This window comes from Lepidothrix coronata, unplaced genomic scaffold (genome assembly GCF_001604755.1).
Source record: "Lepidothrix coronata isolate B3197 unplaced genomic scaffold, Lepidothrix_coronata-1.0 Scaffold38, whole genome shotgun sequence".
Lineage (NCBI taxonomy): Eukaryota > Metazoa > Chordata > Aves > Passeriformes > Pipridae > Lepidothrix > Lepidothrix coronata.
The window spans coordinates 1,410,421-1,436,355 of NW_016690218.1; the positions used below are offsets into that span (position 1 = coordinate 1,410,421).

Genomic DNA, 25,935 nt, shown 5'->3' on the forward strand with positions numbered 1-25,935 from the left:
GTTCTTAAGAGAATGACTCGGTTAATTTTTCTGATTTACCTTGTAAAAAATTTTCTTTATGCTCAGTTGAGAGATGGGGAAGTATGATTTCTTAAGTAGGGTCTGCTTTCTCCTTTGCAAATGTTTCTGCATATTTGAAAGGTGCCTAAAGCTTGTTTGTTTCACTGTCTGCTTGTCTTTGGGTAACAGAAAGTACTTTTCTTTCAGACAACATATTTTTTCCGTATTAATTGTCACTGAGTGTGTAACGGTAGCATCTTCATGACATTGCTTCTATAATGTTGTTCAAAGTGTGATACTAATTCTTTTGCCTTTATAAATTACCGTTAAGTGCTGTTTATAACTCAGTTTTTATCTGGAAGAACCCAAAACAAAACAAAAAACCAAAGCCCAAACAATAAAACCTTTTTCTCATGTGCAATGTGCACATCTTAACTTGTGAATATTTTGAGATTTGTCTGCAAAGCAATTATGACATTCATTTATAAGTTGTTAGGGGAAATGAAGCAAAGTCAGGGCTTCACTTTTTTTTGTTTATTTTAGGGAATTTGTTTTTGTATCTTACAAATGTTCATTAGGAAGGTATTCATAGTCCTTTATTCCTAGAGTCATAACTTACCCTTTGAATATTACAGATAAGGATAGAATAAGAATCTAATAATTTCTTGTATTTTTAAAATGTAGCTTAATGGATATTTCTAACAACTGTACTTTATTGAAAAGAAATTTCAATGTTTGAAACTAGTTTACAAGTTGAATGATGAATGTATCTCTGGTAACTAAGAGAGCATAGATGCTTTCATCCTAGTCAGGTGCCTACTGGGAGCATACACTTCACCTGTATTGCAGTATACTTAGGTAAAACGTGAGACCAAAAAAAAGGGTCAAATTTGCAAAATAAGGAGTATTTATTATGTTACCTGGTTTGAAGGTTATTACCATCTGTATCAGGACCTGGATGAGACAGCTACAGATTTTGGCCAAGCAGAGCTGCAGTAGCACATACAATGGCTTTTGTGGTTGTTTCAGCAGACGTATGACAGACCTGCTTAGTGAACTGAGATGTACATGAGAGAAGAATGTCGATGAAAGACAGTAAATTTAAAAACATGTTAATTATCTCAGGGGTTCATTGGCCTTTGTTGCACTCTAAAATCTAGAAGTTGTTTTCCAGCTCCAGTGTAAGTGTACATCTTCCACTTGAGAGCACTTAACCAAAATTCTTCAGATGATTTAAAAGTTTTATGTACAGAAGTTTAGAGCAAGTAAGATTCTCCTGTCTACCTGCGAGAGATGAGAGGAATTTAACTACAGAATTTTTATAAAAATTAACAAGCATTATATGATTTGATTGATCTACAGCCCCTGTCATAAAGTATCCCTGGTGCAAATTTCACCATATGATGAGTGACTGTGTTCTGTCTCCTGACTTGTTGCTGGTTTTGCATGATAAGAGTGTTACAGAGTTAATGTTTGGACTATATCTTATGTGATACGTTTTTGTACTGATTCTGAAATTTGTTTTAATTGCAGGGATATTAAACCAGACAACATCTTGATGGATATGAATGGACATATTCGATTAGCAGATTTTGGTTCTTGTCTGAAACTGATGGAAGATGGAACGGTAAATTAGAAAGAATGATGCATTCCCAAATACCTTTTCTTCAGTCCTTTGCTAGCTGCTAAAATGCATGCTAATAAAGGGAAAGGTGCCTTATGTCAAATGAGATGGAACTGTAAATGGTATATAACTAATCTTGGTTGAAAATATGACTGCACACTGCTTGGATTTGCAATATATTAAAAGCTTTTTAGATGCATATAGTCAACTCATGAATAAATAAAGAGAAGCTGTGCTGTCAATACTGAGTAGGTGTTTATGAACTATAAATCTCACTGTTTTAAGCTCTGAGCTCTAATCTTTATTGAAAATGTAAGCTTTAGGATGAGCAGGATGAGGTACTGAAATATGATGATGTTCTACTAGTACCTTTAAATTTGCACAGTATATAGTAACTGTGACTAGAATATAATTCCAGTATGATAATCATGTCCCAGAGGGTTACACAGTATTTGAGTTAATAGATGTGATTATCTAATCTATAATTGCTTACTGGCTCTAAGCCTAAGAATTGACAGTTTTGTTCTTTCTCTTTTTTTAAATATTGGAAATAGTTTAGCAAATGTACATTATTGTGCTGCCTATTAACGTAGTGCCTCAGATGCTTAAGTATCTCTCTATGAATTTAGAAGCCTTTGTTTGTGTTTAGTTGTTTTAGTTATAACCAGAACACTAGGCTAAATTTATATATACAGGCACAGTGCCACAAACAATAGCGTCTATAACGATGGAAAAGTTGATTTTAGTCCTGAAAATGTAACTTCTACAGGTCCAATCTTCAGTGGCAGTTGGAACACCAGACTACATCTCTCCAGAAATCTTGCAGGCCATGGAAGATGGAAAAGGGAAGTATGGGCCCGAGTGTGACTGGTGGTCCCTGGGCGTTTGCATGTATGAAATGCTTTATGGAGAAACGCCCTTTTATGCTGAGTCCTTGGTGGAGACCTATGGGAAAATAATGAACCACAAAGTTAGTGCACTTTCTGTCTGTCTCTAAGCTAATTTTTAATAAGTAATGGGGTAACTTGAAGACTTTTTGTAAAATAAATTTTTATGTACTAATTATGTTAATGTGCATAAATGTGGAACAAAAAATAAGTTTCCGTGTAGTAAGTTTACGGTTATGGATTGCAGATGGCTTTGGTTTGGGATAAAGCAGTTCAAAACTAAAAATCTGGATTTGGAAACATGACTGTTAATTCATTCTGTGGAGTAAATCTTGGCTACCTTGCATCAGTCCTGTTGTGTTACTTTCTTCTGGTGAATGCATTGGTTGGCTTATGCAGAAGATTCTTAAATGTTCTTCCACATGGAGGTAGCTTTAGAATTCAACACTATAAGGGAAATTTAAATAAAGAAGAAAAACCAGGAGACGAAAAAAAATCAGTAGTTTTTATCCTTAGCAGAAGTCTTTTCCTTGAAACCTTACTGCGTGTATTTCAGAACTGGAGCATTTGCACATTTCTTTTTCTGCATAATGATTTTCACTAAGAAGGGTAATTTTTCTGACTTTTTCTTGGTAATAAACTATTTTCTATTATTTTGATCTTTAAGGAGAGGTTTCAGTTTCCTGCTCAAGTGACAGATGTCTCTGAAAGTGCAAAGGACCTCATCCGAAGGCTCATTTGTAGCAGAGAACATCGACTTGGACAAAATGGGATAGAAGACTTTAAGAACCATCCATTTTTTGCTGGCATTGACTGGGACAACATTAGAAACTGTGAGGCACCTTACATCCCAGAAGTCAGCAGCCCTACTGACACATCAAACTTTGATGTGGATGATGATTGCTTAAAAAATTCTGTAAGTATGGAATTAACATTTTGACGAATCAGCTTTTATAGTATACTTTGTAACATAATATATGTAAATGGCGTTTTATTTCAGTGTGTTCACTGTGTTCTGCATAAATAACAATTAAGTGCTGCTTTGAAGAACTATGGGGGGAATACTTTCATGGTTTGGAGGCTGATACTCCAAACATACTCGTGTAAGGATAACTTCAGTTTTGTTAATTCGTTGTAACTTTACATGTCTTTACCGAACAAGTTCTTAGTGGCCATGCCTTTTACAGAATAATATATTTGCATGTAGATAGGCTGCAAAAAACAATATTTCTAGCAGAGCATTGTTAAGACTTATACTAAGTTTGCTTAGTGCATTTTTATTGCAGTGCTGTACTCTTATTTGCTCATATCGCCATTAGATTCCATTCAGTTTGTTTCCATTCAAATTTTTTCAGCTTTTTTTCTGACTTGAGTTTTGGGAAATTTAGGAGAAATATTGTGGCCATATCTTAAGGAACAAGAAAGAAATTATTTTTACCTTTGCTGAAAAAGCTTTGCCGCTATTGATTTTTAACAGTTCTTATTGTTTCTATGCTTTTGAAAAGGAGCTTTGACAGATTATAGAGGTCTTATCATCAGAGAAATGCCTTGGAAATATCCTCTATGTGTGTGTGTGTGTATTGAAAGATGCAGAAACCTGATATTTACATGTAAGGTGAAGTATTTTCACTGGTTTTGCTTTTGTTTTCTGAACTGCCCATGCATCTCAGTTTCACTGAATTTCCTGAGCCTGCAGATAAGACATAGGTAACATGAATTGATATTGATAGGATTATCATTATTTGCATTCTCTTTCCTCCAACTGCACATTAAAACATGGAAAACACTTTAACTAAAATCTTTTGTGAATGTCAGCCTCTTCTTCTAAGTAAGAAGCCACAGGACAGGCATCAGGTTGCACCAGGGGAGGTTTAGATTGGATATTGGGAAAAATTTCTTTGCCAAAAGGGTTGCCCAGGCAAGTGATGGAGTCAACTATCCCTGGAGGTATTTAAAAGACACGTAGATGTGATGCTTAGGAAAATGATGATGGACCTGGAAGTGCTAGATTAATGATTGGACTCAATGATCTTGAAGATCTTTTCCAACCTAACTGATTCTACAATCTGTGATATGTCATAGAGCCCTTTCCTATAGGCAAATTAAGCAAAACAGTGTAGCTACATAGCATAACTTGCATTTTTTTTCTTTTTTTTCCTCATTTTTTTCTCACCTGCATTTGATATTATCCATTTCCCTTCACAACTGAAGTATTTTTATCTTAAAACTTTTTTATACAGTCTTCAGATATTTGTTTGCATATTATTTTGTCCAGGAACAGATATGAGGATTGAGTGGGTGGAGTGGATGCTGTATATAGCAGGTCTTTGTTTGTGAATCTAAAGTAGTTTTTGGAGGTTGTCCACACATTTTAGTGTTGTCCAGTCCACCACTCTTCCTTTTTAGAGCCCAGTATCTCAACTGAGGCACTCAAAATGTGCCTGTGCAGGGGAAATGCCTTACCATTGTGAAGAAGCAGGGAACTGCAGGTGAAGAATGTTCCTCTGCTGAGTTACTGGACTCTCAGCTGAGAAAACTGAGTCCAATTCTTAATTTGCTTTAGACATTTGGGGGTGAAGAGCAATGCCACTGAACTGTTAGAGATGAATGCCAGTCTTTTTCAGTTTCCTAATTTGAAACATCTGAAGGTTTTGTTCTGTTTTAATATAAGGATGTTATGTTCTTACCATTTCTTTTCACACCTAGTATCTCAGAACCGCTGAAAAAACTCAGCCTAAGGCGTTGCATGACTGAGAATATTTTACATTTTTGCTTAGACTGGTGGACATTGTAGTTCATATTGCTTTCCCTCAAATTCCTTATATATAACTTGGAGGTATTTTCTCCATATTTAATATATATCCTTTGAGGAAGTTTCACATACTTGCATTACTGTTATAGAAGTCAGCACCAGAGATAAGCCCATGAGACGATTTTTTTTTTTTTAAATTCTTGGCAAGATTTGAGTTGCATAGAGCAAATCAGGAATGCCCAGTGCTGAAGATAAAAGACAGTGTTGAAAAGCCATGATTGTTATTGTTCTTCCTGAACTTTAAACGAGACTGTTGTCCCAAGGAAAAATTACGTATTATATATTATTATCTATGTTTTTATATATATATATATATTATATATATTATATTTTATATATATATATATGTATTATATACGTAATAATGAAATTTGAAAAGTACGTTAAAAGTACCCATAAGCACCAAGGGCTAAACTGCACTGTTCAGGCAGCCTAAGTTGTGCTGGGTTTTAACTTTTAACTGTTTGGTTTAGGAGCCTTACTGAGAGGCTTCAATTCATTTATAATTTTGTCAGCATGGTTGTACAGTTAAATTTACACAAGTAGCAGGAGATACATACCTTGATCTCTATCAAAGAAACAAATCCTTTTACACAGATACAGTGTTTTAGAACCAACATAGTTCCTGATGTGGTAACTGAAAACTGTCAAGTGCGCTGTTAAAATCACACAATTATGCATTTGGTATTTTTAAAGTTGTCTGTAAAGACGGTTTTGAAACTTGAATCGAGGAAAGGTGAAAACAAATTATAAAAGAGAAGTAAAATTTTACTTTTTCTAACCATTGTCTATAATAATTGATATTTTTATTATGAATTAGTGATAAGTTAATGGTTTGTAATTTGGTCTTGTCCTTAGTTTCCAAAATGCTTAACAGTGTAGACTTAATGTACTTACACAGTCTAGCCATATCATTAATGTTATTTTTTCTTCTGGGAACTCTCTTATAATGTGAAGATTTTTGTCAGCTAAAAAAACAAAGTTGTGATGTAATATAGTTGATGCCACCGCTGGAAAGGTAATTTTGGATTTCATCTGAATACAGTCTTATTCCCGGTCCTTTCCTGATGGGTTTTGCATTGAAAAATGTACAACTGGTTCCTTTCTTCTTCTTTGTTTGTGTTTAGAAAAAAATGGTTATGTACTTTTTTTGACAATTTAGAATCTTTTAGTACTTTCAGTGTGAATAATCGTAAGGAATTTCTTTTGATGCTTGTTAAGGCCATCTCTAGTGTAGCAGCTTAAACCTTGCATCTTGGGGTTAAATAGGAAGCTTTTAACAGAATATTTAAAAATATTAAGACTTATAATGGTTCAAGTAAAATAATGATAGGATTATTTTAACCTGAAGAGAAATTCAAAGATTTGTCTTGGTTTGTCATTCTCTGGCAGGAAAAAGGGGCAACAAATGAAGAAATCGTCAAAGCACTAATGGGACTAGAACACCCTGTTGTATTAAGTCTTTCTAGTAAATGCCTTACTGTTGTTCCCTTAAAATAGAGGTAGCCCACTGAGAACTGGTGTTGGTAATTCTACAGGCAGGAAGCCCTGTTGACTGAATAGCAGAGAGGACTATACGAGGGAATAAAAGGTGTTACTCTTTGTACTAAGAGCTTCTTGGAAAAAAGAAAGAATAAATTGGTATTTGATATATGTAATACTCTGCTTTCCTCCAACAATAACCTATTTAATTAGAAAAGCATTTTTATACCAGCCTCATCTATTTTATATGTTAAATGCTATTATAAATAGTTCTAGTTGGTGGTGTTTCATATTTGGACTGCAGGTAAGGAAGACAGTGAATATAGTTAATATTATATTACCACTAACACTTCATATATAGTTAAACTTGAAAATCTCTTTCTTTTAAGTCCAGTAGGATACTACTTACTCAACTGTCCTATTATTTTCCTAGGAAACAATGCCTCCACCATCGCACACTGCATTTTCTGGCCATCATTTACCATTTGTGGGTTTCACATATACAAGTAGCTGGTAAGTTAAGAGTTCCGATGTTGCCTCTTGGTTAGTTACACAATATCTGAAGTTTCTGTATCTGAAACCAACCGCAAGGAGACAGCAAAGAATGTGGTTTATTGAGGAAATTACTAGGCCATCATCTACATTGCTGTCTGTCCAGAAGAATGAGCTCTCTGCAGGTAGAATTTACAGGAATGTAAAGGTCAGCACCTCTGTTCAAGGGAGTTTGTTGCTAAAAGTGGTTACCAGACAGTGTGTGAAGTTAACTGTGTATGACAAACTTAAGACTCGATGTGTGGACCCAGATAGAGCTTAGTTTATTAGATGTGAAAAACAGGTTTATTTCCAGTCTTTTGACACTTTTGTAAGTCTGAATGGAAATTTTTAAAAAATTACTTTTATTGATATTTAGTATTAATGTGGTACTTATTATGTTCATTTCTATTGCTAAATTAACAGTAACAGGGAAGTCCATGTATGCTCCTTGTTCATTTATGGAAATAAATAAAGAAAGAATGTTTACAACCATTGAAAAATCAGGCCTGTGTTTCTGCTGTGAATGTGACTATGTCCTAGAATGTCCTAGACTTCCTATGAATTATTTGCATAAGTAGTGGCGTGTGCACATGAGTAGCCACAGCATTTCTAACATGTCCATGCCCTAGTTGTCGTGGGATAATTTCACACCATTTGTTGTGATTCTTGTCTTTAAGGAATTTGGGATACTTGATTTACTATTTCGAAATGAACCGTTATTGTAATCTTACTGTTTAGGTTGTTGCTTCTTTCTGTCTGGCTAACATAGTCTGTCCATAATGATTATTTTTAATCAGGAGTTCATTCCCTGTTATGGAACAAAAAAATGCATTGAGGAGATCAGGCATGCTAGGTAAAAATGAGCTCAATTTTTAATGAGCACATAGTTACAAGGTATTCTTTGATGGTATAATAAATGGCATAGTAATTAACAATTTAAAAAAACTGTTTATTGGTTGATAGTTTTATAGCATTATTTTAAACACAACCTATTGTAAAATCCAACACTATTTGTTTTTTTCCCCCAGTGTACTTTCGGACCGCAGCTGTCTGAGACTGACAGCTGGACCACCCTCCATGGATCTTGATGCCAGCATTCAAAGAACTCTGGAGGATAGTTTAGCAACAGAAGCTTATGAGAGGAGAATAAGACGTCTAGAACAGGAAAAGCTTGAACTTAGTAGAAAACTGCAAGGTATAGTCATTAAAAAAGAAATAATTCCATTTTTTTCTACTTGCAGCTTTATGTTGCAACATAAACAGCATGGCTGTTTATACTGTGGCAGAAAATAAGTATACCTCCTGGAATGCTTTCTAGCAGAAAAGAATTGTCATCATTATTTTTGTTGGCAAATTAAACTTCTGTTACTCTTCATACCTGAAATATGCCATGTATGCAACTTCTTATAACTTTGTTCTCATCGTGCCTTGGTTACTATGGCATAAAGATTTCATTCTTAAAACTTGTAAGAGCTTTGTTTGTCCAGCTGACAATTCCTGAAAAATCAGCACTTAATAGTTGGAAGTTACAAATTGTGGAATCCTCAGTGCAGGGTTTTTTTGGCATGTCTTAATTTATCAGTAATATCTCTTTGACCTCCTCAGATGTCAGATGTGTAATTTGTCCCTCTCTCTTCCGTCTTTTTTTTAGAGTCCACTCAGACAGTCCAGGCTCTGCAATATTCAACAGTGGATGGCCCAATAACAGCAAGTAAAGATTTAGAAATTAAAAGTTTGAAAGAAGAAATTGAAAAGTTGAAGAAACAGGTAACAGGTATGTTATAAATATTAATGTAAAAACTGTAACGGGAAACAGTATTTTGACAAGATTTTTTTTCCTAATGTAATGCTAGTTTTACTTTGCTTTCTAAAAGAGTTTTCCAGTCTGTTCTTAGTTTTCATTTTTCCTGTCACTCTTCCTTGGTAGCTCAACATTTTCTATAAATTCAACTTGATAGTCATTAGTTCCAGTTGCAAGGGAGTAGGAAGATTTCAGTGACTTCTGCTATTATTATTAGTGCAAAAATTCCACTACTTTTAAATTGTGGTGTTGCTAATTTACATGGATATAAATCTGAGTCTACCTGAGAATCTGTGAAATGCTGACCGGTCTCTGTAGTACTTTTTTTTTTGTTTTTTCTACACCTTCCTCCTGCAATGTATAGTACCAGGGCAGATGGTTATTTTGTTTGGTTATTTTTGACAGTGAGTAAACATGAGGGTGAAGACTTGGCCTGTCAGTTTTAATAGGCCTAAAAGCAGTTGATGAAATCATAGAATGGTTTGGGTTGGAAGTGACCTTAAAGACCATCTAATTCCAGTGCCCCTGCCATGGGCAGGGACAACTTCTGCTACACCAGGTTGCTCAAAGCCCCATCCAACTTGGCCTTGAACACTTCCAGGGCATCCATTACACCTTGTCCTGTCACTACTTGCCCTTGTAAAAAGTCCCTCTCCAGCTTTATTATGATTCAAGCATTAATTGATACTTCTCATTATCTCATTTTTTGTTGAACTTTCCCTGAATGGTCCAGGTTTATGAGATGTGGTCACAGTTTTGATTATATTTTCTGCAAAGTCCCAGAGATTTACAGTGTGCAGTTGCTTAGTGCATTGTAACTGAATGCGAAGTAAAAGCAAGTTTATGCTGAGGGTGGGATTTTGTGAGTATTTTCTTGAAACCGTACATTTAGAAAAGTGTGAGTTATCTGGAAGGTGGGCTGTATGCATGAAACTACAGGGATACTGAGTTTTCCAAGTGGCAGGGAGTAGTGAAGGATGTTTTCCATGAGAGAGGTCACTGTGGGCTATGAGACTGCACTCCCAGTAGCACCAGAACCATCCAAACAAAACTGTCCAAAGTAGCACCAAACCATCCAAACCAGAACGGGTCCTGCTCACAGCTGTGTAACCCCTTCTCAATCTGTGCGTGTCCTGGACTCTCTCATGGCTTTAATTCACTCAATTAAACAAGGAAAATGCTATCTAGATATAGAGAATTTGATCCACTTATGATCAGTTAAATCAGTACAAGGTAGGCAATAGAAGCATAAGAGGAAAGGGAGATGACAGGGAGAAGAACCACCTCTCAGCTCTGCTGTCAATGGGCTGTCATTCCTTTCAAAACTGAACATTTATTTCCTTTGCTTCTGGAAGTTCATTAAGATTTTCTGAAAACTAATATTTTGGCTATCAAGCATTGCAGTACTTTAAGCTTGAAAAATGTTTTTTAAATCTGTGCAGACAAAAAGATTGAATTCTTTGATTAATGTTGGACTGCCTTTTTTCAGAACTCCCAAACTAGTCAAAAAGCAAAGATCTACTTAGGCCTGTGTCCTGTGTTTTATAGAGACTACTGGAGACATCTAGAGAAAGATCATTCTTTTTCCAGCCTCACTCTCCAAAAAACTGGCAATTCATGTTTTAAGAACTTTCAGAAGGAAAGCTTATATTGCACCCACCATGTTGAATATAGCTATTAGTGAAACAATTTGCTGTCTGTTTAGCTAATATCTTTCTAGTCTGCTTTAAAGGCTAACTACTAGTAGAAGTATTCGGTATTCTTGATTTTTACTGCTCTGATTTAAGTTAAAAAGAATTTTTTCTCACAGTAAGTCATAGCATAGGACTCATGGTATCCTGCTCCATAACGCTTTCTTAAAAATAGGTTCTTGAGAGCAGAGACATCTTCAAAAAAGAAAGAAAGGAAATATAGCAAGATGTTTTTTACTTCAGGAAAATCAACAAGAGACTGTTAGGTATCAGGTCTGGAACCACAGAAACAGGGAAAAAATCCAGTTAATCATGTCAATCCAAACAGTAAAATATCTACATTTTGTGTGAGGAAAAATCAGACACAAGTAGCAGTAGATAGATCTCTGTTGTATGTCCATGTCTTACCTGCAGCAATGGAAAACAAAACATCGAGAAAGGTTGGAGGAAACTACAAAAAAGATTTGTTCTGGTTTGTGTTTGTGAAAAGACTTCATTCAGTTCCTGAAAGTGTCTGGAATGCCAGCAGTGACACCCACAGAAAGAATAACTTGAATTTAACTTCCAGGCATTTTAGTTGATGTGTTTAGACTCTGCAGCTGCGTTATGGGATAGAAACACGCTGTGTATGAACTGCAGACTGCAGCACATAGATTATATCCTGTTAAAATTGTGTAGTCTGAAAAAAGCCTGTTATGGATACGCAGTTGGACAGCTGCTCTGGCGTGATGCAGCAGTTTTGTATTGTACCATAAGCATTATTTTTGGATGTGAGCATGGCTTAACTAGCTCAGGGAGGATCACTCTGGTTTGAGTGACGCCATGTTGGCACTATGTCAGGGCAAAGTTTTTTTTGTGAAATTTATCTCCAGCCAAATGTCCCTCCACTTGCTGCTGTAATGAGGAAAAAGACAACATCAGAAACCCCCGCTCTGCAACAGTCCTTAGCTCTAGTTTGGGCTCTTTGGGACCACTGAAAAGCAACATTTACAAGAACAGCTTTTGAATGAGACCAGTCATTCATAGAAAAGCATCAGGATCAACTTTATATTATATTTTATTCTTTACTATTTAGCTGCAACTTAGATTTTAGTTCGTTGCTAGAAGTATTACTTGCTTCTTTTGGTAATGAAAAAAAAATAGAAAAGGTGTGGGAACATTCCCCGACGCAGCTCCTATCCCTTTTCAAATTGAAAAGAAGTCAATGTCTGGTGAAGGTGGTTTATATTGAGAAGGTTTTCTCTAAAGTAATGTTCTACTTCAAACCATATATTTGCGTATTTATTCCTCAATACAGTGTGTCCTTTGGGTTTTTTGGGTTGGAAGTGAATAATGTGATCAAATGAGGAAGGTGTAGAGTTGTCCAATCCATCTCCAGTCGCCACAGAACTTTCCCAGTATATATTTGAATGTTTGTCTGATCCAGACAACACAGCCATTTGTTAGAAAACATTCATTTGTGCCTTGTGCTGTAACTAATACAAGCCAATTCGATAAAATTGGGAAAAGAGAATGTTCTATTTTACTTGATTTTATGGGGGGTTGGAGATAGATTTTAAAACTAAATTAGTGACAGAATAGAGAAACAAACCTAATGATGGCCTTTTCTGAGTGTTTCTAAGTGTAGGGGAGCTAGTTCCGGGTTTTCTGGATAGCCTTTAAAAGATGTGATTTTTCAGTGCTGGATCTGATGAACTATAGGAAGGTTCAGTTCAGGTGCAGAGCTGAACATTATGCTTTGGGCTCATCTCTTGGGCAACTAAATGTAATGTAATAACATACTGCAGTGAGTGTTTGCATATGTTATCTAAAATGCTAGTTACAAGTAGGGTGATTAGAGTGATTAGATGGAAAATTACCACTTACTACACATATGTCACAACTAGCTTTTGGTTATATTCTTTAACCTGCTTTGCTGCCTCTTCTGAAGCTGTAAGAGTAAACACCTGTTTAAAAAGGTAATAAAAAATGAACTTGAAATTGTTTCTTCAGGAGTGTCACTGGGGGGGGGGTTAGAAAAATACATTTTTCTTGTCTATCTGGTTTTCCAGGAAATGACAAACTAGCATATGCTTTCAATTTTAGAGGTCAAAGTTATAATTTTTGTTCGCTAGGTTACATAGGAGAAAACTTTGAGGAATCTTTAATATTGCCAAATATGTAAAGGGCAGCAATGGAAGACGAAAACAGAGCTGTGGAACAAAGTAGTTCATGCACAGAAGAGAGATTTATCTTGGCTCAGCAGAGCCATATATAAACTTTCTTTTCGCTGGTGACTTCAGAGTAGACTACATAAGAGAGGCAGTTAATAATTTTTGGCTTTGAGCTGCATCTCTTATTTAAGTGCATTCTTTTAAATTTTTAAACAAGAGTCAGTGAATTAAAACAATAGTGAATATTTTTATGGGTATAAGCTAAGGGTATTAATTTGCTTATAAAATTCTCGTGTTTCAGAAATTAACCCTCTTAAAAATGTATGTATTTTTATATTTGATTTTTCCAAGAGCCATTCTCTTGGGTTACATTTATGAAAATATAGTTAAAGGCTCTTATTAAGAGTATAGATGGGTTCCTTTTCTTTTGGTAAATACATGTGGTCTGAAGACCTGCCACAACTGAAATAAAAGGCAAAATGTCCACTGATTTCACAGAATGTGGAATTAACTTACCTTCATATATATCTTGCTTTAAGTGAAGGACTAGGAGGTAAAAACTCCACTCAACTAGAAATTTTCAGTTGTCATTTTATGGATTTCAGCTTTTCTTGTAGCATTTGAGAACATTTATGTGACATTATTTAGGTGTGGTGTGGAAATATACTGTCATTGTGTAACTGACTGTTGGTAAGAAGCTGACTGTAATAGTTTTCCTTTATTTATAGTAGTAATAAAGCAGATCACATAAACACAAGTGGTTTTCACGCTAGAAATAAGTAATATCAGCTGAAGTTAATTTTAAGTGTATCGACAGGAGAACACTTGCCAGCTCTTGAGTGACCCATTACTTTTACTGTTTCTTTCTGGGGGAGTTTGGGGGAAGGAGGGAGACTGTTTATAATTACAGTGTAATAAAAGATGCATTATATATTATACCACAGTGCTTAAAATCAAATGTGGAAGTCATGTTAAAACATACATTACAGAATTAAGTAAGAGAGCATCATTATTATAATGTGAGAAGAAAAGTTATCGTTTTCTTTGTTGTTTTGCAGCGAGCTGTGACCTTTCATTCTGTTCCCTTAAAAGCAGATAATGGTAGCTGAATCAGTCTGCTCCCTATTCTAAACCAGATAAGAACTGCATTATTTTGTGATTAAATGGAAACCAGAAAAAATATTGAAGGGGCTTCAAGGAGCTAGACTATGCTATTCTAGAATTATTATTTTTTCCCTTAGAATATTTAGAATTCTGCTGCTTTTTCTAGAATCCGGTCAGCTAGAACAGCAACTTGAGGAGGCCAGCACTGCAAGGCGGGAGTTGGATGATGCTTCCAGACAAATAAAGGCTTTTGAGAAACAAGTCAGAACACTAAAGCAAGAGAGGGAAGATCTTAATAAGGTAAAAGCATTTTGTCAGCAACTCTTCTAAACCCTAAAGTCTGGTTTATTTTTGTTCATTTTGCCTGAAATAACTTCCAAGTGTAAAACTAATGAGCAAATAACAAATGTGTAGCATGACCTACTTTGCTTTCTGCCTGCCTTTTTTTTTTCTTTTAAGACAATTATTAAGACAATAATTTTAAGGACATTATTTAACATGTTGTATGTATGTATGACTGCTGGGTGGTCCTAGATGATTGCTTCCAGATAGTGAACAACTCCATGATCCAAATTACGTGGTGGCTGCAAAAAAGGTTTTACAGCTTCAGATAAAGGTGATAATGATAGGGGTTAGAGAAGAGCAGAGCAGAGAAGAACTATTCCAGACAACTAATTTAATCTGAAGTATGGGTGAGACTTTAGCCGGGAAAAAATTTGAAGAATATGGTATTAAAGCTGTGTCACAGAAGTGTTTCCAGAAGGGAGATGTGAAAAATTGCCCAGATATGAAGATTGAAAAGTAATTTGAAATAGCTACAATTAAAGAATACTAGATTTTATTTCTTCTCCTCTCTCTCCCCAATTCCTCGTTTTCTGATTTATAACATACTGTCTTTCATGGATCTTTTTTGTATTCATGATTAGATCAACCTGTAATCAGGTGTGAAATACATTAGCCTGTTTCTCATCATGATTATATTGGCCCAGTATTTTAGAGTCCATACTCAATGTTGATGTGCCAGCTGTGTTTAACACTGTTTCCTTTGACCCTTAAGGCTCTTAAAATCTTGAAAGCTGCCAGTTTGTCCAAGAAATACTATCTCTCTTCTAAAACAACTTGAAGTGATTAGGAGCTCTTTTTAACAACCTTAGAAATGTTTTTAGATTTATATAGATGTCAACAGTGCCAAATATTAATTCTTCCTGTTGATCTTCTTTTTATCCTCAAATTTGCTTTTCCTTGCTTCTTTGTTCTGCTCCAGTTTGGCTGAACATCATTAAACTATTTAAACTGTTGTGGTCCCTCATTGGTAGTGTAGTAGCATAAATCCAGGGCACAGCAAGTTTTGTGAAGGTATTGTGCTGTGGAGTTATCACAGCACTAGCAGTTTTACTTCATGTGGGTTCTTTTAAAGGAATAATTGTCATATATTGCTACAGCATTTCGTTGCCTGAAACTTTCTGTAATATTTGATATTAAGGTACAGTGTATGGAAATCAAGCTCACCATTGCAGGTCAGTTTTCAAAAGCTTCTAGAGTAAAAATTTTTATAGAGCAGACTTTTCCATTCAACGCAAAAACTTTTTCTAAATCATTTAGCAGTTGATATTCTTTTAATTTATTTAAGTAGTTATTAAAAATCTATGCTAATGAAATTTTTTTCACTAAGAAAGCAAGGTATTTTTATGTTATAATGCAAGTACTTGAAAACCCTTGTGTTTAACCTGTTATAATGGAGAAAATTCCTACTTGGTTTATGTTTATGCACTTCTACTGACTTTAGTAATGTAAAATCTGACCTCTTTCCTTATTTATAGAGGCACACAATCTATATCATAGATGCATTCATGAAAAGAAATTAATATATGGTTTCTGTTGACTCTGGAGGAGGTGTTAGAATTGGCCTTGCAGCTTTCTAGGTTTATTACTTAATTCTTTTTTTAAACTGTAGGAACTGGCAGAGTCTAGTGACAGATTAAAATCCCAAGCCAAAGAGCTGAAAGATGCACACAGCCAGCGGAAATTGGCAATGCAGGAGTTCTCAGAGATGAACGAGCGGCTGACAGACTTGCACTCTCAAAAACAAAAGCTTGCCCGCCAGCTCCGAGATAAGGAGGAAGAAATGGAAGTGGTGATGCAAAAAGTAGAAAGTTTAAGGCAAGAGTTACGCAGAACAGAGAGACTTAAAAAAGAAGTAAGTGGTGAGAAGACTGTTTAGACTCTGTGAAATAAGTTATCTGTAAGGTTTTCTGACCAAGTAATTTTTTTTTCTAATTTGTAAATTAACTTCTTGATTGTTGTTTCGAACAGTACCAGTTTTGTTTCCTAAGAATTTTAAGTGTTCAGTTGAGTGATGAAGATTTCTCTCTTTTGTTAAAAACCATCAATAGATTTTGAAAAAAAAAAAAAAAAAGAATCCTATCTATTAAAAACGTATGTACTTTTGTAGCTGGAAGTCCAAGCTGAAGCTGCAGCTGCTGAGGCATCCAAAGACAGGAAATTGCGAGAGAGGAGTGAACAGTACTCTAAACAGTTGGAAAGCGAAGTAGAAGGGCTAAAGGTTAGTCTGTTTTGATATTAACACCTGCAAAGTTACTAGTCAACTAGGACTTGGATCTGTTTGATTGCTTTCAGATGTAGGACAAAAGGGTTTTGTCAGTTTGTCGCTTCAGTTGGTGCTGAATATTATTGCAGGCGTGCATCGCATTGTTGTCCAGAAAAATGAACATTTGCCTGATGTGTTATTTCTTAATAACTCGACAGTTTCTTACCAAATTGCTTCCATTGGTACTTTGTTTAATTTTACCAGCTAAAAGCTTATTTTTTAGCACAGGATGGTTGAATATTTGAAGATTAAACTGCTGCATCTAAACAGGTTTCTGTATAAGTGTTCTGTCTGCTGTGTTGTTCCTTGTGTTTCCTGCATAATAGATGTCAACTGATGTAACTGTGAAGGAAAAATTTTAGCTTATCCTGCCTCTCGGCCAGAAGTTGAGGCGTTCTTGCACAAGAACAGCACTCAGCATGAAGAGGTCATTTACACTGATGAGATTGCTCACACGTGTATGTGATTTTACAAGCAGAAACCTAAGGCAGCCAAGAATGTTAACTGTTATTTTATTCTGTGATTCAGCATTTTTTACAATGCTCTGAAGAAATTAGACTTTCTCAAAAATTGAATGAGAAGTTTTTTAATTTACATATGAGGATTGCTGTTCATTTACAGCAAAATCCTGTTCCAAATGTTCCACTGAGTAGGGTAATTCTAAACTTGTCATGCAAAATGCAAGATTAGGCCTATTCTGGTCTTAATTTACAGGAACAGCAGAGTTTTTTTCATTAGAATTCTCTGGGACATTTGTCAACATTAACTTACAGCACAGAAAATTTGGTGTTTTTTTGCAAACATTCTTTTATTTGGCCTTCCTTTGATAAGGAAATCCATTCAACTTGAAATTTGGATTTATAAAGTTTCTGCTGCTGTGAATTCAGATTGTTATCTGAAAATTAGGATGTATTTCTTCTGCTTCAATGAATTGTCACCATCAGCAAAGAGTTTGTATGACAGTTTAAGAGGTGAGAAGAATTTATGGAAGATCTATTGAGAATATATGATACACTGATTTATAACAGGGCAAGTTTATCAGAAGAGGAAAGAGGAATTGTAGCATGCTTAGTAATATTTTATGATTCAGTAGGCAAACTTTGGATCATATGTGGTTGTTGTGATACTGCACTGTCCATTCCTTAAAAGCTCTTTATGGCTCCTTAGTTAAGCTCAGGGAGCTCTCCTAGACAAAAGTCAATATTTACAGAAGAAAGGAAGATTCCTCCAAATGAGGAGAATAGAAAAGACCATTAATGATGGCAGGTTAAGGGTAAACAGGATGTCAAGGGCTAAATAAAGAGACTTTGAGAAGCACTTTGCAAAGGGTGCTTGGGGTGATTGTGGGAAGTTCTTTAAAGCAAAAGCAGAAAGAACCTTAGGAAATTCATGGGGCTGCTTGTTGGCAGGATGAAAAAGGCAAACTCTGAGTTAATAGGGATGTGGCAGAAACTCTCTGCAAGTCTTTGATATGTCAGACTTTACTGCTGAAGCAGGGGAGATTGACACACAGTCCACTGTTTGTAGCAGATGAGCTGGATCAGTCTGAGGATGATGTGCAGGAAGCAGTGGAGCTGGCAGGTGAGGCAGATGTGAAGTCACTTGGACCGGTGGCATGGCTGAGAGAGTTCTGAAGGAACTTAAATGAGAAGTAGGAGAACTGCTGGCCAAGATATGCACCCTCTTATTACAGGCAGCCCACTGTGCTACTGTAACTCTCATCCAGATAATCCTGGGAAAAAAAGAGGACTGGGTGCAACGTCCTTAGAAAAGGCGTAGAGGCTGTGGCAAAGAATAAGGTCAGAGTTCCTGGATGAAGCAGAGCCTATTGGGAAGAAGACAGTGTGCCTTCTGGCCAGCCAAGTCCTGCAACACTGACCTGCTGGGATTCTGCAAAGTTGTCAGTAAATGTGCGGACAGAGGAGATCCTGTGGACGTCATGTATTTGGATTTTCAATAAAATCAGGCTCGATATGAGTCCGCAGTGTGCCCTGGCAACCAAGAGGACAAACTGCACCCTGGGGTGCATTAAACAGCAGCTGTCTATATGCCAGGGGATGCATTATGTCTCAGTTGCACCATTTGTCCACTTGAAACGGGCATGTATGAAAACATCTATTTGGAATTTGTGCTTACATCAATTCAAAATATATTCTCTAGTTAAACCGCTGTTAAATACCGTTCAGCTTTCTCTTCTACTGCACCATCTGTCTTATGGTGTTAATAGTATCTTTTCTTTGTGGTAAAAAATGTGCAATACCACTAAAACATTTTATGTACCTGCTACATGATGTTGCAAAGCCTAAGCTTTATTTGTACTCCATTGCCATGTACGTGTAGGCAGTTGGGTATGTTGGGCAGTAACAAACAAGTTCAGTATTTAACAGCCTGTGCAGAAAAGAAAATTCCTAAATTCCTATGCTTGCTTGCTTGTCTTTCTTTTTTTTTTTTTTTTTTTAAATCTTTCTTTCTGCAAGCTGTCTCCTCTTAGGATGGCATCTTCTTTCTCCAGTTTACCATTCTGCATCCTCCTAAGGGCAGGACGTTACTCTTAGATCAAAACAGAGTTTTGTTTTGATGAGTTAGAGAAGACAATGCAGTAGCAGCACATCTCTGGCTCATACATTTAGGGGGCTTTGCAGTTTTTTGCTGACACTAACAGCAAGGCCCAGCTTTCTCATAGAATTTGTCACGGTAGAAATTCAGCTCATCGGAATGTTCCACAATGACATTTAGCTCTTAAAGCCTGTTCATACATGAGCAAAAGATACCTACCCAAAGCCATGTCCAATTAAGGGTGACTGAGAGGTATATAATATCTCATGGTAAGAATGAAGGTATAATTAACAAAATATCTTCGATCCTCTTATGTGACACAGTCACCATAAGGAAGTACGTTTTCCAGTTTCCTGCACTTTCTCAAAACACAGTGTTTTTATTATTTTCCTTTCCTTAGACAATGTTTAATTACATATTTTAAAAAATAGAAGAAATTCCAAACCAAGTTGTCCGTATGTTTACATTAAAAAGTTATTTCCATACTTGGATTTCAGTGCATGTCATGCCACTATCTCATTTTGAACCTGATCTTGCTCCTCCTCTATGTTATGGCAGGACATTGAGTTTAGTGAGTGTAGCATATGGTGCAAATGTGTATGTATCCTGAAGCAGTGTGTAAAGACTATTGAAATGCCAGAAGACCTCACTAAGAGAGCTATGCAGCTACGAAAAGTGAAGTAATTACTCTTATTGTTTAAAGCTTGTTTTTCCTATTAATCCACTATGATGTAAATGGTCAGTTTTAAGTAAAATAGGTCAGGTTTCTCTCCTGACTGACACAATCCATATAGTGTTTCTGTAGCTAGATTTTAGCCTTCAGTTAAGCCTCTTCTTGCCTTAGTATAGCTTTTCCGCAAATTATTTGTCCTTCAAAATATATTAACTGTATATCATAGTCCTTACTCTGCATTCCTGAAAAGTCACTAGAACTTGCTGCTGTCAGCTGTGTGAGTGGAACCATTAAGTGTCTTCTAATTCTGTGGTCACTTTCTGACTGCATGTAAGGGGAGTCAGAATGTGACGAGAGATGTTTAAAGTGATGATCAAATTTTCAATGGCTTGAAAACTGTTACTGCATTTAAATAACAAAACAATAGAGTACCGTTGAAATTTCTGTTGTAACAAATCTTGAAAAAAATTGAGATAGATGTGTTTAACTCAAGTCTCTAATGGGATATTTTCTGAACATAAACTTATGAATATTGAATTGTTATTAAGGATAATTTTCAGCATTCCTGAGTGTTAATTTGGGGCTGTTTATTTTAGCAAAAACAGGTTGGTCGCTCACCTGGGGTAAGCAGTATAGAACACCAGCAAGAGATCACTAAATTAAAGGCAGACTTGGAAAAGAAAAGTGTTTTCTATGAAGAGGAACTATCTAAACGTGAAATGTTGCATGCTAATGAAATAAAAAGTCTGAAGAAAGAACTGCGGGATGCAGAGAGCCAGCAGCTTGCCCTCAAGAAGGAAATCATGGTTTTGAAAGACAAGTTAGAGAAAACAAGAAGAGAAAAGTGAGTATTGTATGGAATTTACCTTTTTTCAATCTTTTGAAGTCTCCTAGTGTTTTTCCAAACACACTGTCACTTCCTTAACTGTAGTGCAGGCATAGTCATTTTGGCTGAGCTAATGCCAAGGTTGAAAACTGTCACCTTTAAAAATAAAACAGAAGAAAAAAATCCACATCCCTGTACTGAAACAGTTAATTTTGCACCAGAACTGTTTTACTGGCTGACCATTCCAAGGTATGCAACTTGAGTTGCAGACTTGCAGCTCTGGGTAAGTTGACCCCCGAAGCTTATGTTGCACTTTCATGCAGTTTTTTGACTTTTTTTCTTTTTTTTGGTGTTTTCATCTTTTGATGCAAAACTAACGTGTTAGAGATCAACACTATTGTTTACATTTCTGCCAGCACAGGAACAGTCACTTAATGCGAACCGAGGCTAATCCATGCTGGGTTCCATCCAGTGTTAACATCAGTCAGCAGACTACTGTAGGCGTAAGCTGCTTTATCTCTTCTGACATGGTGATTTGTCAGACCTGCTTTTTTCTCTCCCACATGGTGGGGCTTATAACTGGCCTTGAGAATGTTCCTTCAGGCATTCATCAATAAAACCAAATTTTCTGTTGGATAACGTAGAAGTGGAAATAATAATAAATTGAATGTGTTCATGTTCGTTCCTAAAAAATTCGGAATGCTTTATAGAGGGTAACATAGATGTATCTTTCTGCTGCTGTAGCAAGATGGCATATTAGAGAAACCATGGAGAAGTTCCTGTTGCAAGCTGAACCAAATTGTAGTGAGTCCTTAAATATAAGTAGCAAATGAAATGCTGATTTTTTTTTCAAAGAAGTTAATGCCAATAGGAGTAGAAACACTGCTTCTCTGGTAAATTGTGTTCAGCAGGGGACATAGATCATACAGCCTAGAATGAAGTGGATGAACTGTTTCTTCCTAGCATGCAGCTATTCGTAGGCTGGACATAGTAACAACACAGTAGTTCACTGCTTTGTTCTAGGTTAAGAGGTAAAGCTTGCATCAGCAGCGTGTTTTCATTGTAACACAACTTAATGGTCTTGCTGACCAATGAGTTACAAATTCACAAAAGGCTATTCTGTCTTGTAAAATAAAAAGGTGATAGTATGACACGCTTTTAACTCCAGCAGTGTTATTCCTCAGAGGGAGGAATATTAAATAAAAAAATCAGTAATACTTCTTTCTGCAGGCTAAACTGTTGGTAAAGATCATACCTCCAAGCACTGACCAGACCAAACGCTCCTTCTTTCCTAATTCTAATGTTGTACAGCTGTAGACATTCTAACTAGATGTCCATCTGGTGAAATTACAAATGTTGATGTGCTTCATGCTAGGTAGTTCATAAATCTTCTTTCAATCTGGTTTCTCTCTATAGAGAACTAGATGCAATTCTAATGCGGGTGCTGTATGTATTTCAAATGTTAGCGTAAGAAAACATTTGAAAGCATGAACAGAAATGTGTCACATAACAGGTATCCAACACTTGGCTCTTCATGGGAAGGGCTTCAGCATCATATTAAGTCAGGTGTCCAAGCACACGATGAGTGATTGATGAAGGCCTGATTTTATCTGTTTTGTTAAACAAATCTGCAGCATCTCATGCAAGTATTAGGGCTCCACAGAATTGCAGTAGTACACTGTTCAAGTTATGCTATAGATAGACTTCTGCAATTTAGAAGGGAATCTTAAATATTAGGAATGCAAGAATTGCGATTGCTACTCAATTCTCAATATTTGGTAGCTTTTCATAAAAGAACATGGATTTTTTGTTTCTACTTACACCTGTTGTTTTTAGCTTTTGTAGTCAGGCATGAAAAGCTTTTTGTGTGTCTTCCAGTGCAGAGGTGTTCAGTGTAAGCGTTGAAAAGGAAGCACCTGGAGGATTTATGCTGAGATAAGTGGAATTATTTCAACAATAGGCTTTTAGTGGGTGTGGAGTTGAAGCGTGCTTATACAGTTTGGCAAAAATATTTTAGTAGTCTAAAAATAATCTTCCATGCATATTAAAAAAGATTTTGGTAAGAGGATGTGGTTGTATTACTTTGTAAGGACTATATATGAGTGAATTACATAGGTTACTCCAAGCAAGGATCAGTAAGAGCTTTAACAAAGTCCCTATGTACATTTTTGTTTAACTTGCGTGTTTGTCATTTCTGTTACGGCTATTTTTTAATAGGTATTTTTTCTTTGTTTCCTTCAAATTTAAGCTTTATAACTCCTGCTACTTCAACAGCATAAGTCTTCAAGGGAGAGAAACTACCTTTCTGTACAAAGTGATTGCCCTTTGCTAAAGTCTCATAAGCTGCATGCTATTGAAGCTGGAAGCGTAGGAACACAGTACCAGGCCAGTGATCTGTGCAGCACAAGATTCCATTTCTTAGAATTGTCATTATGAAATATTTCAGAAGAAGGTGCAAGAAACTGTGCAAAATAAATCATGTTTGTAGAAGTTTCTTTTAAGCCTATCATTTCATGATGGATTTATAAAGCAGGGGGCTTTATAAAACAGCATTTGCTGTTTTTAAATTGTGACATAAAGAAGCCTGGGGGCTGGTATTTGTTTCGGGTCTACTTTTCTTGGTTTCAAAGCAGTAAGATAAAATATTTCACCACTTTGTACAGATGCAATAAAGAGCTGGAGTGACAGTGATATAATAAAGCTGTATTTCACATTGCTTGCATGTGGTTTGCTGCAGTTTTACTGATAAAAAGAAAGCTGGATCATGTATGATTTCTTAACTTGAAGAGCAGATACATAGCTAAATGTTAGATGAGAGTAAAAGCTTGATGGGAGAGGAGGATGCCAGGCTTCAAAGCAAAGGCATTATTTTGATCTTGCTGGCTGTCCAAGGTACATCTATGGAGTCTGTCACAGTTCTGTAGTTTGCTGAGTTGATATTTGGGTGTGATAGATTATACCCACATTCTCCTCTGTTTCAAATTTATCTTCATTTCTGTATTATACTACGGCAGTCTGACTTAAGGGGGTAGCGACAATCACCAGTTGAAATAAGTCCAATAAGCAAAATACAGAAAATTACAAATATGTTGGGGTCTTTCACCAACCTAAAGCTTCCTTAATCCACCACCATTTATGGCTGCTTTCAGCCTTAGAGGCTTAAGGAATAAATTTAAGACAAATATAGAATTAAAAATCCTAAACAAAACCATGAAATCTTTAAAGAAATTAATTAAAAATTAGTTTGGTCTTCTGCCTGAGAAATTAGCTTTGAATCTAAGCCTTGAAAACAGAAGCAGGACCTGTTATTAATTCCCCTGACAACCAATGCTTTAATCTCTTCCTGTCTTTTCCCTAGACTGCTCATCATATGCATGGAATCTGTTGATACAGAAAAGGAGTGGTGGTGAATTTCAAACTTGGCATTTAAACAGTAACTATAGTATGTTACTTTACTAGGATGAAGTATTAAGTTTCAAAGGATGCCTAGCAACATAGAATTTCACTATGGGTCTAACATGATGTACTAGATTTCAAAGAGTGGTTGAAGCACTAAATGAATTTCAAATTAGGAATAGGAAATTCAAACCAGCATTGCTCTTAACTGGGTTTGCTGTAGCCACTGACATTTCTCATCCTTTAATGGTGTTCTCTCAATTTGATAGAATTGTAGTAATTCTGCATCTCAGAAAAAGAGGCAAGGATGTGATTTCTGTGTTGCACAGTAACACAGGTCAGTAAAATTCTGATCTGTATCCAGAAAAAAAATTGCAGTGTGCAAGACAAGGTTTCCCCTGGATTTTATTTTTACAGTTAACTTTTTATACTGCTCATTTTTTCAAGCCTTTTTAAGGCTGGACAGTGGTATTTGATGAATGGGTATTTACTGTATATGTGGCATTTATAATATAGTTCTATCAACCTACTGATGAACTTTGTGCCAGTGACCTGAATAATTGGTAAAAAGGTGAGTACAAGATGCAAATGTACCGAGTCTGAAATCAGTAGTTACGAGGTGGGAGTTACAAATCTAAAACATTGTGTACACCAGTTGAAGGAATTTACAACGTTTTTTGGCAGAGGACCTGCAGCTTCATTTATTTTCCAGTTCTCGTGTTCATTGTGCTAGATTAAAGTTGATATTAAGCAGATTCAACCAGAGGTTCTCCTCTACTGAATGACATCTGTGGGAGAAGGGAAGGCTTGGGGGAAACAGCTGCTGGGAAACTTTCTCAGAAAGAATGGTCCAAACTGGTTATGTTAAGAGTGTACAGGCTATCCATCCCCTTTTTACTCATAGTTAATATATGGTACCTGAATTAACAGTTCAAATGTGTCTTCTGGCTGTTCTAAATTGTCCAAAGACTAGCCCATATATAAACTTTTCTCATCAGAGACCCAGCTCCAGGTCCTCTAATGTAGCTTCTATATGCTCTGGTTTCATGTGTGGTCATTTTTGCTGGTCATTCATTGAAACTTGGAATTGTGGAAATGTATAAGTTAAAATAATATTTCTATGAGCAGAGCATTTTGGAGTATCGACACACACTTTGGTCTGCAGGATCACAGCTGTTCAGTGTGTGAAGGATTCATCTGAAGAATAAAATTTCTATAAGTTGATTGATGAACAATAGCTTGGTGAAGCTCTGTTAATTCTATACTGTCGAACACTAAAAATTCAACAGACTATCTTATAGTCCTAAGATGGTAGTGTATCAAATTACTTATTTTTAATAGACTGTGCTGTTATCAATGTAGTACTTCACTTCAACATGTGTGTGCATTGGTCTCTTTGTGTTTAAGTGAATAATGGGGTGAGTTTTAGAATAGAACACTTTCTAATTCTACTTTACTTTATTTCTTAGCCAAAGTGAGAGAGAGGAATTTGAAACTGAGTTCAAACAGAAATATGAACGAGAAAAGCTTCTGCTGACAGAGGAAAACAAAAAACTTACAAATGAACTTGATAAGGTAAATGCTGAGTAGTTGAGTCCTGAATTTACAACTCTTGTATGCTGTGTACAAATTGGACAGTATAGAGCTGTATTGGTTATTATTAACTCTTAACTGGTAGCAGAAATTGATGTTATACAAAAATTGGTGATTAATATTTGATTTGAATAGAGGATCTGCATGCATCCAAACTTGAGAAGGCATGTGTACATATATGCATATATTAGTATT

General features: G+C 36.0%; 1 protein-coding gene across 10 annotated transcripts in view; it reads left to right on the top strand.

Moving 5' to 3' along the window:
- The window catches only part of CDC42BPA (CDC42 binding protein kinase alpha), a 186,460-nt gene that overhangs the window by 104,203 nt on the left and 56,322 nt on the right, over positions 1-25,935 (top strand). For 8 of the 10 annotated variants that reach the window (XM_017812837.1, XM_017812838.1, XM_017812847.1 and 5 more), the window contains exons 7-17: positions 1,534-1,627; positions 2,394-2,594; positions 3,179-3,427; positions 7,239-7,318; positions 8,368-8,534; positions 8,991-9,113; positions 14,255-14,388; positions 16,043-16,285; positions 16,541-16,651; positions 20,522-20,769; positions 25,617-25,722. In XM_017812837.1, the coding sequence (XP_017668326.1) occupies positions 1,534-1,627; positions 2,394-2,594; positions 3,179-3,427; positions 7,239-7,318; positions 8,368-8,534; positions 8,991-9,113; positions 14,255-14,388; positions 16,043-16,285; positions 16,541-16,651; positions 20,522-20,769; positions 25,617-25,722 (1,756 nt within the window). The remainder of the gene's footprint in view (positions 1-1,533; positions 1,628-2,393; positions 2,595-3,178; positions 3,428-7,238; positions 7,319-8,367; positions 8,535-8,990; positions 9,114-14,254; positions 14,389-16,042; positions 16,286-16,540; positions 16,652-20,521; positions 20,770-25,616; positions 25,723-25,935) is intronic. The other 2 variants (XM_017812843.1, XM_017812844.1) reach the window with 2 other exon arrangements.